The 12,518-nt window shown below is 42.9% G+C and overlaps 1 protein-coding gene across 7 annotated transcripts in view; it reads left to right on the forward strand.

Moving 5' to 3' along the window:
- The first annotated feature begins 9,112 nt into the window (after positions 1-9,112).
- Positions 9,113-12,518, forward strand: part of LOC122625474 (sialin) — an 89,115-nt gene continuing 85,709 nt past the window's right edge. The window contains exons 1-3 of one of the 7 annotated variants that reach the window (XM_043805567.1): positions 9,186-9,460; positions 9,586-9,611; positions 9,870-9,942. Coding sequence is in view for 5 of the 7 variants with exons in the window: in XM_043805571.1 (XP_043661506.1) it covers positions 9,430-9,460; positions 9,586-9,611 (57 nt within the window). In the remaining 2 variants the exon portion in view is untranslated. Of the gene's footprint in view, positions 9,461-9,585; positions 9,612-9,869; positions 9,943-12,518 lie in introns of all 7 variants that reach the window. The other 6 variants (XM_043805571.1, XM_043805572.1, XM_043805566.1 and 3 more) reach the window with 6 other exon arrangements.

Below are 12,518 nucleotides of genomic sequence, written 5' to 3' on the forward strand. Positions count from 1 at the left end.
AAGATCGACGGCAACAGCCAGGCGAGTCCGTCGAGGATTAATTCCGAGCGATGCGGCGGCTGGGAAACAGACTGATGGCACCGATACCGGAGGCGGAAATGATCCGCATAGTTAAAAAGGGACTTACCGCCGAGGTCGCCCGGTTTGTTTATGCCCTGAGGGTGTTCAGCGTGGACCAGCTGCGAGAGGAGTGCCTCGAAGTGGAGGAGGCTTTCATGAGGCGGGAGCGGGACAGCCGAGCCTCATACCGCGCGCCGGCCAAGTTTCCGTCGAGCGGACGACAGGTGGAGGAAGTAGCGATGGAGTCATCCGACGGCGAAGCGGGAGAGCCGGAGCCGTACATCGAGGAAGTTTCCAGGCAGCGAATTAGTTGCTGGAACTGCGGGCAGCCGGACCACGGATTCCGTGACTGCGCATCGTCGGAGCGGAAGATCTTCTGCTACCGCTGCGGGAAGCCAGAGGTGATCACACCGAACTGCCCGGTATGTGCGGGAAACGGGAGGACGAGCGCCGGAAAGGTGGGAGACCCGTGCTCGAAGTACAGGTCCAACCGACAGTAAACCTTCCGCCGAAGCCACCAACAATTAAACCTATAGTAGAGAATAATAAAATCGTCATTAAGAATAGCAATAAGCTGAGATACTTACCAGCGAAGGAACGGATGCAGAAGTACCTTGAGGTTCGGAACCGAATATTTGCCAACCACCAGATAGACGGGATGCGGAGCGTCAGCCGGAGGCTTTTAAAGGCCAGATCACGATTCCGGCAGAGGCATCAGACGCGACGTGCCGTGGTTGAAGCCGTTCGTCGGGGCATGGGAGGTGATCCCAGGGTGTTTGCCGAGGTCCGGATACATGGCAAGCCCATTTCCGGTTTGCTGGACACAGGCGCGTCCATTAATGTCCTGGGAAAAGGCAGCCGTGAAATGCTGGAGGAGCTCGGGGTCCGCATGGACAAGCGGCGGGAGAAGACCGGTCAATTATAGGTCGAGTACACGTTCCGGTAGAATTCAAGGGAGTGGAGAAGGTACTTACCTTTTACGTATGCCCGTACCTGGAGCAAGAGCTATACCTTGGGATCGATTTCTGGAGGAAATTCGCGTTGGCACCGGCTATCCTCGGAGAGATACCAGCAACGAAACCGAAGGCGAACGTGGAGGAATTGTGGGACGCAACAAATCCGTGGCTGGATGGCAAAGCCGGTAAAGAGTCTGTAATCGAGGAGTGGAACCTGCAAAAAGAAGACAAAAATCGGTTAGAAGCGGTAAAGAAAGAGTTCCTAGCGTTCGAGGACGTCGGTCTGGGTAAGACATCGGTGGAGACACATCGGATCCAGCTCGTGGAAGGCGCAGAGCCGTTTAAGGATCGGCATTATCCACAATCGCCAGCGATGCAGGAGATTGTGTGGGCCGAAGTCGACAAAATGCTGGAGCTGGGCGTGATCGAGGTCAGCGAGAGTCTGTGGAGTAACCGCACGACAGTGGTGCGAAGGCCGGACAAAAATAGGTTCTGCTTAGACGCACGGAAGCTGAACAACCTCACCGTGAAGGATGCTTATCCGCTGCCATGCATCGAGGGAATCCTGTCCAGAATCGAGCAGACCTACTATATTTCAAGCGTCGACTTGAAATTCGCATTCTGGCAGGTGGAGTTGGATCCTGAAAGCCGTCCATATACAGCGTTTACGGTTGCGGGGAGGCCCTTGTACCAGTTCGCCATGATGCCGTTTGGCCTGTGCAATGCGGCGCAGCGGCTATGTCGACTGATGGACAAGGTGATTCCAGCGCGGTTGAGATCGAACCTGAAAAAAGCGAATTTGACGATAGGTTTAAAAAAATCGAAATTTTGCAGGGCGTTGAAATACCTCGGGTTCATAATCGGTGGAGGGACACTTCGGATGGATGGGGACAGGATCGTCGCAATCCAAAAGATTCCGGAGCCGAAATCGGTGAAGGAGTTACGAAGCTTCCTGGGAACAGCGGGATGGTACCGCCGGTTCATCAAGGACTTCGCGACCATGGCGGCCCCGCTCACCGACGCACTGAAAAAAGGAAAGAACACCCGATTAGTGCTGAACGACGAGGCCAAGGACGCGATACAGGCTCTAAAGACGGCACTTACCTCGGCTCCTGTCTTGGTTCACGCCGATTTTGGAAGGCCGTTCGTTGTCCAGTGCGACGCGTCGCACTATGGAGTTGGAGCAGTCCTGTTCCAATACGACGAGGAAAAGAACGAACGTCCGATTGCCTTCTTCTCCGCAAAGCTAAACAAACATCAGATAAATTATTCTGGGACGGAGAAGGAGTGCTTGGCAGCCGTACTTGCCATCGAAAAGTTCCGGCCCTACGTGGAACTGATGCAGTTCACGGTCATCACCGACCACGCCAGTCTGAAGTGGCTAATGACCATGAAAGACCTTAGTGGGCGCCTGGCACGATGGTCACTCAGGTTGCAGAGCTTCGACTTCCAGATAGCGCACCGGAAGGGATCCGAAAACGTTGTGGCCGACACGCTGTCCAGATGCGTAGAGGAGCTGAAACTGGATGCCGACGATGCTCTCGGGTTCGCCACGACGGAGTTCGAATCTGAGGAGTACAAAGAGATTCGGGATGAGATTCTGGAGAATCAGGATCGACTGCCGGATGTCCGAGTGGATGGGAACCTCGTCTTTAAACGCAGCGGATTCGACAGATTGGAGAAGGAAGTCGAAGGAGGGTCTTGGAAGCTGTGGATCCCAGCCTCGCTCACAGCTGGCCTGATCGCGACGGCCCACGACGAACTGACGTCAGGACACGGAGGCGTAAGGAAGACGCTGCAGCGACTCCAGCGGCAATATTACTGGCCGAAGATGACGACTCAAGTCCGAGACTTTGTGGGGCAATGCATCCAATGCAAGGAGTCGAAGGCTCCAAATTACCGCACACAGGTTGGGATAGGGCAGGAAGTGGTGACTGAGAGGCCATTCCAGAAACTCTACATAGATTTCCTAGGCAAATATCCAAGATCCAAGCGAGGAAAGGCCTGGATATTTGTAGTAGTAGACCACTTCTCCAAATTCACATTCCTGAAGGCCATGAACGAAGCCACAACGTCCAACGTCATCGAGTTCCTGGTGCAGGAGGTGTTTTTCAAGTTTGGAGTGCCGGAGGTAATCCACTCCGACAATGGGAAGCAGTTCACTGCCAAAGCTTTTCAGGAGGTGATGGAGGCGTACGGGGTCCAGCATATGCGGACGGCAGTGTACTCGCCGCAAAGCAACGCTGCAGAGCGGGTAAACCGGACAGTACTGGCCGCAATCCGGACATATTTGGAGCAGGACCACCGAGACTGGGACGTATATCTGCCGGAAATCGAAGTCGCGATAAGGAACTCTGTCCACAAAGCGACAGGCGTCACGCCGTTCTTCGCGGTATTCGGGCAGCAGATGTACCTCCACGGCAGCTGCTACAAACTGGCCAGGAAACTGCGGTCAATGACGGATCATGAGGTAGTTGCGTTGAACTCGCAGAACAAGAGAGACATCATCCGCGAACGTATCAGCCAACACTTGCATCAGGCCTACGAGCGGAGCAGCCGGCAATACAACAAGTGCGCCCAGGCCAAGAAGTGTTCCGGCGTAACTTCACCCTGAGCGATTTCGGGAAGAATTACAACGCCAAGTTCGCCCGGAAGTTCGCGAGATGCCGAATCAGGAGGCCGGTCGGGAACAACATGTTCGAGTTGGAGGACCTGGCGGGGAAACCTATTGGCATCTACAATGCGAAAGACCTGCGGCTGTAAGGGAAGAACGACACGCTCAAGATAGGGACAAAGCAGGATGCTTACCGAGGGTGTGGCCTACGTTGGGGTAACCCAGGAGCAAAGGGGCAAGGGCCGATCGCCGGGTGAACACCGCGGAGCGTGTCCGAGTTTTTTGTTTCCATAATTTGTTTGTTTACGTGTTGGTGTGGAATGCTCGCGAATATTCCCCTCCCTATTCGATTGGCGAATTTTCGCGTGGTGTTGCATTCGGACGGTGATCGATAGCCGCGGGCGAAAGAAATATCGTCAGGAATGAGCACCTAAGGCGAGGTTGGCAGTCCCAAGAGGAGAAGGGGAAAGTGGGATGTATGTAAAGCGCCCCCTACCGTCCACACCCAAGAAAGGGGAAGTGTGGATGGTATGTGGAGAGAGGAGAACACCGACGAAGTGCATCCACCCACACTAAGACGGGAAATGAGCACTGGCATTGGCCTTGAAGTCGGTTCTCGACCTATGTGAAGGGAAAGGAGGAAGCAAAAGAATAGGAAAGGGAACCGGCAGAGCCGAGCCCATAAATAGGGCGAGGTGACCCACATGGCGGCCAGAGAAAATTTGGGAATCGGACGACCCGCTGCCGCAAACTAAATCTAACGGCCGTATTTTAAAATCGGTGGCACACATAAACGTGTGAGTGCGGTCGGTCTACCGGAGGTGAAAGCTCCGAGGAAACGTTTAGTGATGTTTTTTTTTATTGTTGGTATAGGAAAATTCAGATAATTTAACCCGATCCGGAGATCGACGGGAGCAGGACGGGAGCAGAACAGGAAGACCCGGCAGCCGGAAGTGGAAAATAAATGTGAGTTCGTTCCGAGAGGGCATAGACATTATATTTATATATCTGGGTTGCAGAGGGTATACAGGCATTTTCTTGACCCCGGGATATCCACAGTTTGGACCCGGGGAGACCTTTTCTGGAACCCGTGGTGGATTCCAACCTAAAATCCCGCCGAGGACCAAGCCAAACCGCCCGGGAGAAGCTCGGCCAGAAAAAAATGTAGAATAATTATTTATTTATTTATTTAATCCGCCTTATTTATTCGCATCTATTTATTTATTTCCATTTATTTATTAATCGTTATTTATTTATTTATTTAACTTATTTATGTGCCCGTGTTAAAATTATGTGAAATATTCGTCTGTGTGTAATTATTTATTTATTTATTTTAGTAGCGTTTAGCATGCCATAAACACTCACACAAATATTTGTTTGAAAGACGATAAAACCTAAAACACGTAAAACGATGATAAAAAAATTATAAATATGATATAAATAACCAATAACTTATGTATAATTAAATCGCGCCGAGTCCAAGCAAAATTAAATCTAAATCTTGAGATACGACCTCCAAAAAGACCAGGCCGATCCTGTGTAGGGGTATGGACCTTTTGTAAATAACCACCTGACCCGTCTCAGCCCCTGATCCTCCTTGGAGCTCCATGTAGGCAGGAATTCTGAAGTGAAATGAGGGTTTATTAATTTTATTAATTTATATATATATTTATATGTCAATACCCGTGCAGTAGTTTCGCGTCTTTGTTGTCCTCTCCAGCTCTTTCATCGTCCTTTTTTTTTGTATCGTATTTGCTTTGGCCCAGGGCGATGGTAGCCTAAAATTTTTGAAAAATTGAAAAATGTTGTTTAGTATAATTGAATATATAAATAAGTAAAGATTATAACGATGAATTGCTAGAGTGTATTAATAAGGGGGGGGGGAGATGAACGGATGAGCCGATAACCTGGAGGAAGCCGATGAACCACATGCCAGGGAGATCCTCAAATGGGAAATAGACGGATCCTTGGTAGGGATGGGTGCGTCAGGGTCCTTTCCATCGAAGACCCAAATCTGCGTCGTGTCGTCCGGTATTAGTCCTTCACTTGTAGTTTCTGTTGATGTTTCTTTGTTGTTTTTGTGGATTCCATGCCGAGTGGAATTTATGGTGCGACCTGTGGGCACAGGGGAAGAATCCGCCCTGTTGATGACTGGCTAGCCGGCCTTGCCCCATCGAAAGCAGCAGGCCGTAACACAATATTAGATCAACTATCAGCAATAACAGCCCAACCTTAACCTAACCAGTCAACCTTAACCACCAATTTAGTAAAATAAATAAGTGGGAAAGATACTTAGGCACATCCCTCTCCCCAACACAATGCCAACATCTTCATATTTTTAGAAAACACATATGTCACTGCACAATTATAACCCAATACTCAAGCATACTAAACTTTTAACCACCAAAAAAAATTCTCGGACTAATAATAAATAACATATACAGCTCGAACACACACATTAACTCCCTCATACCATAATTTTTCAACAAACTTAATATTATAAAATGCCTGGCAAACCTTAAATTTAACTGCAACACAAACCTACTGAACATCACAAAAGCCATACTGATCTAGAAAATAGTCTACAGATTTCGGACAAATGGAAACGCACTAAAAACTACAATGACCAAATTAAAATCGACATCAAATGCAGCACTCAGGCTAGTCCTAGTAGCTTTCCGAAGAAAACTGACGAACAACTTGCTCTACGAAACCAACTACAACTAGCCAAAAATACGCAAATATTCAAATACGTGAAACCAAAAGCAAAAAATAAAAAACACATTTCAACATAAGATCGCGCTATAAAAACATGTCAACTCAACATACACAACAACGCAACATATCCTACAACTCAATGAAACTACCCAGAACTTAACCACCAATGAAACTTCCAAAAATCTAGCAACAGCAAATAGCGATAAGATAAGCAAATACCGATAAGACAACAGAAGGGTTACGCATTGTACACACCAAAAGGCAGCATTTTTCTACTCACTTGAATTTGCTTAAGCTCTGGCTAAACCCTTTTCTAACACAAATTTTTATCTGGTCGTGGAAGCAACTTAAATGCTTGTACACTCCACCGGATCTCGATTTAGAAAATAAATTTAATACGGAAACGGACGCAGCGACTTATGATCAGGCTCAGCAGCATCGAAAATGTCCTAATTGGTACCCGAGCTTACCAAATCTTCACGAACGCAGCTATGAGTTATCTGTTATATTTGACCAAAATTCTGTCCGGCCGAAGAAAAAAATGCAGCTCACGAAGTTTATGCACGTGCAATAAAAGCGCGACTTATAAAAAGCGAAAAAGGTTGTCTGCGTTTAAGCTCAAATACGTTTGCGGTTTTCCATACGCTCCAAAGCTTGGCTTAAAGCTTTTATTATCTGTAGCATGCTTCTTGACCGAAAATTTATTTCGCGGCTATTCATTCGCCACTACATTAGAGGGCTGCATAACACCATTCTCTTTGTTTGCATTTAGAGTACTCATTCGTTTTAGTAAGTATTCAGAATACATACCATTCAGTTGTCGCGATCTCTTTGCGTTCACTTCGTATGGGTTCGGAGTTTTGGGCACCCGAACGAAACGAAGTCAATGAATGCGCGCAAAGACTAAATGAAGCCAATGAATGTTCAATAGAAATTCAGAGTACTCTGAATTCTTTATGTTGTCATTGTGTAAAATGAGTTCGGACAGCGCGGAGGTAAGTCTAAGTTTTCTGTGTTTGTGTATTATTTAATAACAGACAAACGTACTGCCATTTCGCTTAACTCGGAAAATATTAATAAAATTATGTTTTTACACAATAACATTGAAAATTAAAAAAATATATTTATAAGATAAGAATATAATGTATTATCAGTTATGTAATAATATTAAAACACGAATTTAGCATCTTTTATTGAAACTCACACACACACACACATACGCAGACAAGACATTCGAATCACCCATTCACTTTACTCGGTCTTCACTTCATTCGTTTCAGAATGTGCCGTTTGAATTGAATGAATTGAAGTCGGCGCATGTTGCCGACTTCACTTCGTTCATTTGCAAACGCGCCGAATTCACTTCGTTCGTTTCAACACGAATGTCTCATTTGCCGGTTTGAATGGTGTTATGCAGCCCTCTACACTACATATAATACAAGAAGAACCAAATCAAATACATTAGAATTGGTCACTCGGACGTAACACATAAGCACCATCTTGATCCCAACACCACACGCACTTGTACCCTATGCCAATCCTTAAACCCCGTGGACATGGTCCAACAAATGCTAATAAAATTATATTTTCTGTCTTCGGAAAACATTACTTTGTTGGCGGTTAAACAGCAATTGATTTAATTTTCGTATGCACGCGTCAAACCGAACACTTCTGCTGAAGCTTCACAAATAATTCCCGTGGGATAAGGAATTGGGCTCCACTGAATTACAATGTTCGGAATCATAACAGAGCGTCTCTGATTTGCCTGTCGTGCTCGTGGTCACCATTATAATATTATAAGCTTATGCTTATACATGTATCATGGACAACACTGTTATACACGCAAGACCAAACACGAAAAGGGAAACTTCTCCATGCAATATCTCTTTTTTAAAAACTTATTACCTTTTTCTTAAATTTTGTTAATAAATTTTTTTTATTATCTTTAACAATATTAGCTTATTGACTGGCAATCTAATCCCACAAACCGCCAAAAACGGTCAGTGTTGTAATTCCCCTTCGCACTTTCACCAGCTGAGTAACGGGTATCAGATAGTCGGGGAACCCGACTATAGCTTTCTATCTTTTTCTATTCACATTCTGAGAAATGAATAAACAAATTAATTTAAGAACAATTTAATTTAAAAAACGAAATTTCTACTTGCGATATAAAGAAAAACTAATTACAAACATGAGAGCATTCTATCGAGTTCCCCAACTATCAGATACCCGTTACTCAGCTAGTGGAAGTACGAACAAGAAATTTCAACCTTTTTTGGAATATCGGTAGAAATTGGAAAACAAAAATATTAAAATGAAAATAAAAATACAAATTTTTTTCAAAAGTGTGGGCGTGACAGTTTTTGTCGGTTTGTAGGCGTTATAGTGGGCATGACAAAAAAGTTTTGGCAAATCGATAGAAATTTACAAGATTAACAAAAAAATTTTAAACATATCAAAACATTTTTTAAAAGTTTGGGTGTGGCAATTTTGTGCGATTTGTGCGCGTTAGAGAGGGCGGGGCAACATGGGTCTGCAGGCCTAATCTCAGCTTTTTAGTTCCTGAGATCTCCACGTTCATACAGACAGGGCCAGATCGTACGCAGTCGTACTTAGATCACGTAATTAGTTTACAGTCGCAATATAAAACTATTATATTATGAGAATTTAATTTATGATGTATTTTTAAATTTCTAAGAACATAATGAATTGAAATATTTCTATGTAGTCCCACAGAAGATAAGCACCAGTAGGCATGGCTCAATTTCATATTTCGTTGTTCCACATTCGACGATTTTTAAAGTTCAACACATTTAATTCCAATTTTGACAAGGATATTGCCGCTATTTCAACGCATGTTTTTGGGGAACTTCCACGAAGATGCATTTGGTGTATTCTACAATACCCAATGAATGTACAATAGAAGTTTGTTTTAATATTCTATTATTTGCTCCGAGTCATATGCATGCGTAGAAATACGTACCAGTTTAAGAAGTATTTTTTTCAGAAAATTATTTTGCATACATCTGAGAACATTATAAAACTAACAACGCAAACCCAAATGAGCATTTGCATTTGTAAATGAAAAGACTTGAAGAAAGACCCGAAAAAGGTAATATTCCAATATAAACAAGTCAATTATTAAATCAGTTTTAACCATGAGCTGTGTAATTTTGTAATACGCAACCGAAACTACCCAAACTAAACAACTAAAAATGTTTTTAACCAAATTAAAAGCGCTGCGAGGGAAACAATGCAATAAGGTACAGTAAGCCGAACAAATTACAAATTAGTTTGCATTGATTAAACACTTGTGCTGGTTGACATTTTTTAATATATTTGTAGTTTTGTTTAAGCAACACTGCACTTGCAATCAAATATGTACATATGTAGCTTTATGCAGTGATTAACAGGTGATCTTTTCCAAATTTATATTTAACTAGAAACGTATTGACTAATCGGTTTACTTTCCTAAAGACCCTTGTGCAAAAAGTTGAATTTACGTCACATTCCCGTTTCAGCACGGCAATAACTAAACCCATTAGGATTCATGCAACAGCCTCAATAACTTGATCCAGGAGTGCCCAGTCTGAAGTATGTAGGAATTTTCTATTCCATTTTGCTGGGCATAAATGAGGAATATTTCTTTTGCAATTATTCTAAAAATATTCCTTCTCAGAATATTATTTGGTACAGCTTCTGTAAACGTTTCTCACGAACAAATGGGCTATTCGGAATACTTCTATACTTCTGAATGAGTTCGAATCAAACACATTCGCAAGGAACATATAATATAAGAATAAAAATCACAATTCATTAATTAATACATATTTTATTTTATTTAACTACAATATTTGAAATTCTAAAAGATATAACATAATTATATTAGGATTAGGATTAATAATTAACTAAGAAGCGGTAAAAAATTTAAAATAGAAATTTTGAACTAATAAAAGGCGGAAAAAAATAAAATAGAAAATAAAATTATGTATTGAATTTTAACTAAATATGCATAATTAAATTTAAAGGAAATATTAATAATTTGTTACTTGACACAAATTTGAAAGCATCCATGAAATCATCGTGCTCGTCCACGGACCACCATTTCGAATGTTAGTATTATACCAGACGTCTGCATGAATACAGTCAAAGCAGCATTTGGTACTCTTTCTCAAAGTTCTGACTGACTGAGTGAGACATTGAGTAAAACGGATTTGGCAAATGTGGTAAAGGCATGAGTAAAAAATTTACTACAAGAGAGAACGCTATAGTCGAGTTCCCCGACTATCTGATACCCGTTACTCAGCTAGTGAAAGTGCGAAGGAGTCTTCAGCACTGACAGTTTTTGGCGGTTTGTGGGCGCTAGAGTGGGCGTGGCAAAAAGTTTTTTGGCAAATCGATAGAAATTTAGAAGACTAATACAAAAATGAAGAAATATCAAAACATTTTTCAAAAGTGTGGGCGTAGCAGCTTTGGGCGGTTTGTGGGCGTGGCAACAAACTTGCGCTGCGTCTATGTCTCAGGAGTCAGTATGCTTAATCTCAACTTTCTACCTTTTGTAGTTCCTGAGATCTCGACGTTCATACGGACAGACAGACGGACATGGCCAGATCGACTCGGCTATTGATCCTGATCAAGAATATATATACTTTATATGGTCGGAAACGCTTCCTTCTGCCTGTTACATACTTTTCAACGAATCTAGTATACCCTTTTACTCTACGAGTAACGGGTATAATAACCGAACGGCGAGGCAATGCACGAATGAGTACTCGCGACCGAGTACTCGGAATAACCGAAACGGTTTACTGTGCGCCGACGTCAAATTTATTGCGTGTTTGTTTTTTCGTTTTCGTTTTGCTTTTGAACGCAAGACATAGAAAAATAGAAAGACATGAAATAATTTGTATGTATTAGTATATATTTTATTTATTTTATTTTTCAATAACAGAATGGAGAAACATTATTTGGTTTACTGTATTAGAATTGTTAGCAATTTTGCACCTTTTTTCCGAAATTAAATTTCTTGCGTCTGAAAATTCATAATATTTTTGCACTCTTCTATAATTTCTATTTTTTCGGTTGCTGAGCATTGTACAAGTTTATTTGTTGGAAAAGGAAAAAGAAAAAAAGAAAAAGGAAAAGGGCTATTTTATGGTAGTTAGTAAGATATCGATGGATAACTATTGATATTTGATCGGACTTAAGGTGTGCGATGCAGGCATTATCGTTTGAATCTGCAGTGCAACATTTCTCTAATTTTTATACCCGTTACTCGTAGAGTAAAAGGGTATACTAGATTCGTTGAAAAGTATGTAACAGGCAGAAGGAAGCGATTCCGACCATATAAAGTATATATATTCTTGATCAGGATCAGTAGCCGAGTCGATCTGGCCATGTCCGTCTGTCCGTCCGTCTGTCCGTATGAACGTCGAGATCTCAGGAACTACGAAAGCTAGAAAGTTGAGATTAAACATACGGACTCCAGGTACATAGACGCAGCGCAAGTTTGTCGATTCATGTTGCCACGCCCACTCTAACGCCCACAAACCGCCCAAAACGGCCACGTCCACAGTTTTGAAAATTGTTTTGATATTTTTTCATTTTTGTATTAGTGTTGTAAATTTCTAACGATTTGCCAAAAAACTTTTTGCCACGCCCACTGTAACGCCCACAAACCGCCCAAAGCTGCCACGCCCACACTTTTGAAAAATGTTTTGATATTTTTTCATTTTTGTATTAGTCTTGTAATATTCTATCGATTTGCCAAAAAACTTTTTGCCACGCCCACTCTAACGCCCTCAAACCGACAAAAACTGTCAGTGTTGAAGATTCTCCTTCGCACTTCCACTAGCTGAGTAACGGGTATCAGATAGTCGGGGAACTCGACTATAGCGTTCTCTCTTGTTTAATATATGGAATGGTTAGGTGGATGGTTGGATAATTATGTGCTGAAGACTCCTTCGCACTTCGAATAACGGGTAACGGGTATCAGATAGTCGGGGAACTTGACTATAGCGTTCTCTCTTGTTTTCAATTAAAATATTTGTTATTTCAACCCAATTGACCTCCACTGACTTAAACAAAAAGAAAATGGTATTCCACCTAGTTGGGCAAAAACTTTTTAAGCAACCAAAGTCATTTAGTATACCACGCATTTTCTTTAGTAT

Source organism: Drosophila teissieri, unplaced genomic scaffold (genome assembly GCF_016746235.2).
Source record: "Drosophila teissieri strain GT53w unplaced genomic scaffold, Prin_Dtei_1.1 Segkk10_quiver_pilon_scaf, whole genome shotgun sequence".
NCBI lineage: Eukaryota > Metazoa > Arthropoda > Insecta > Diptera > Drosophilidae > Drosophila > Drosophila teissieri.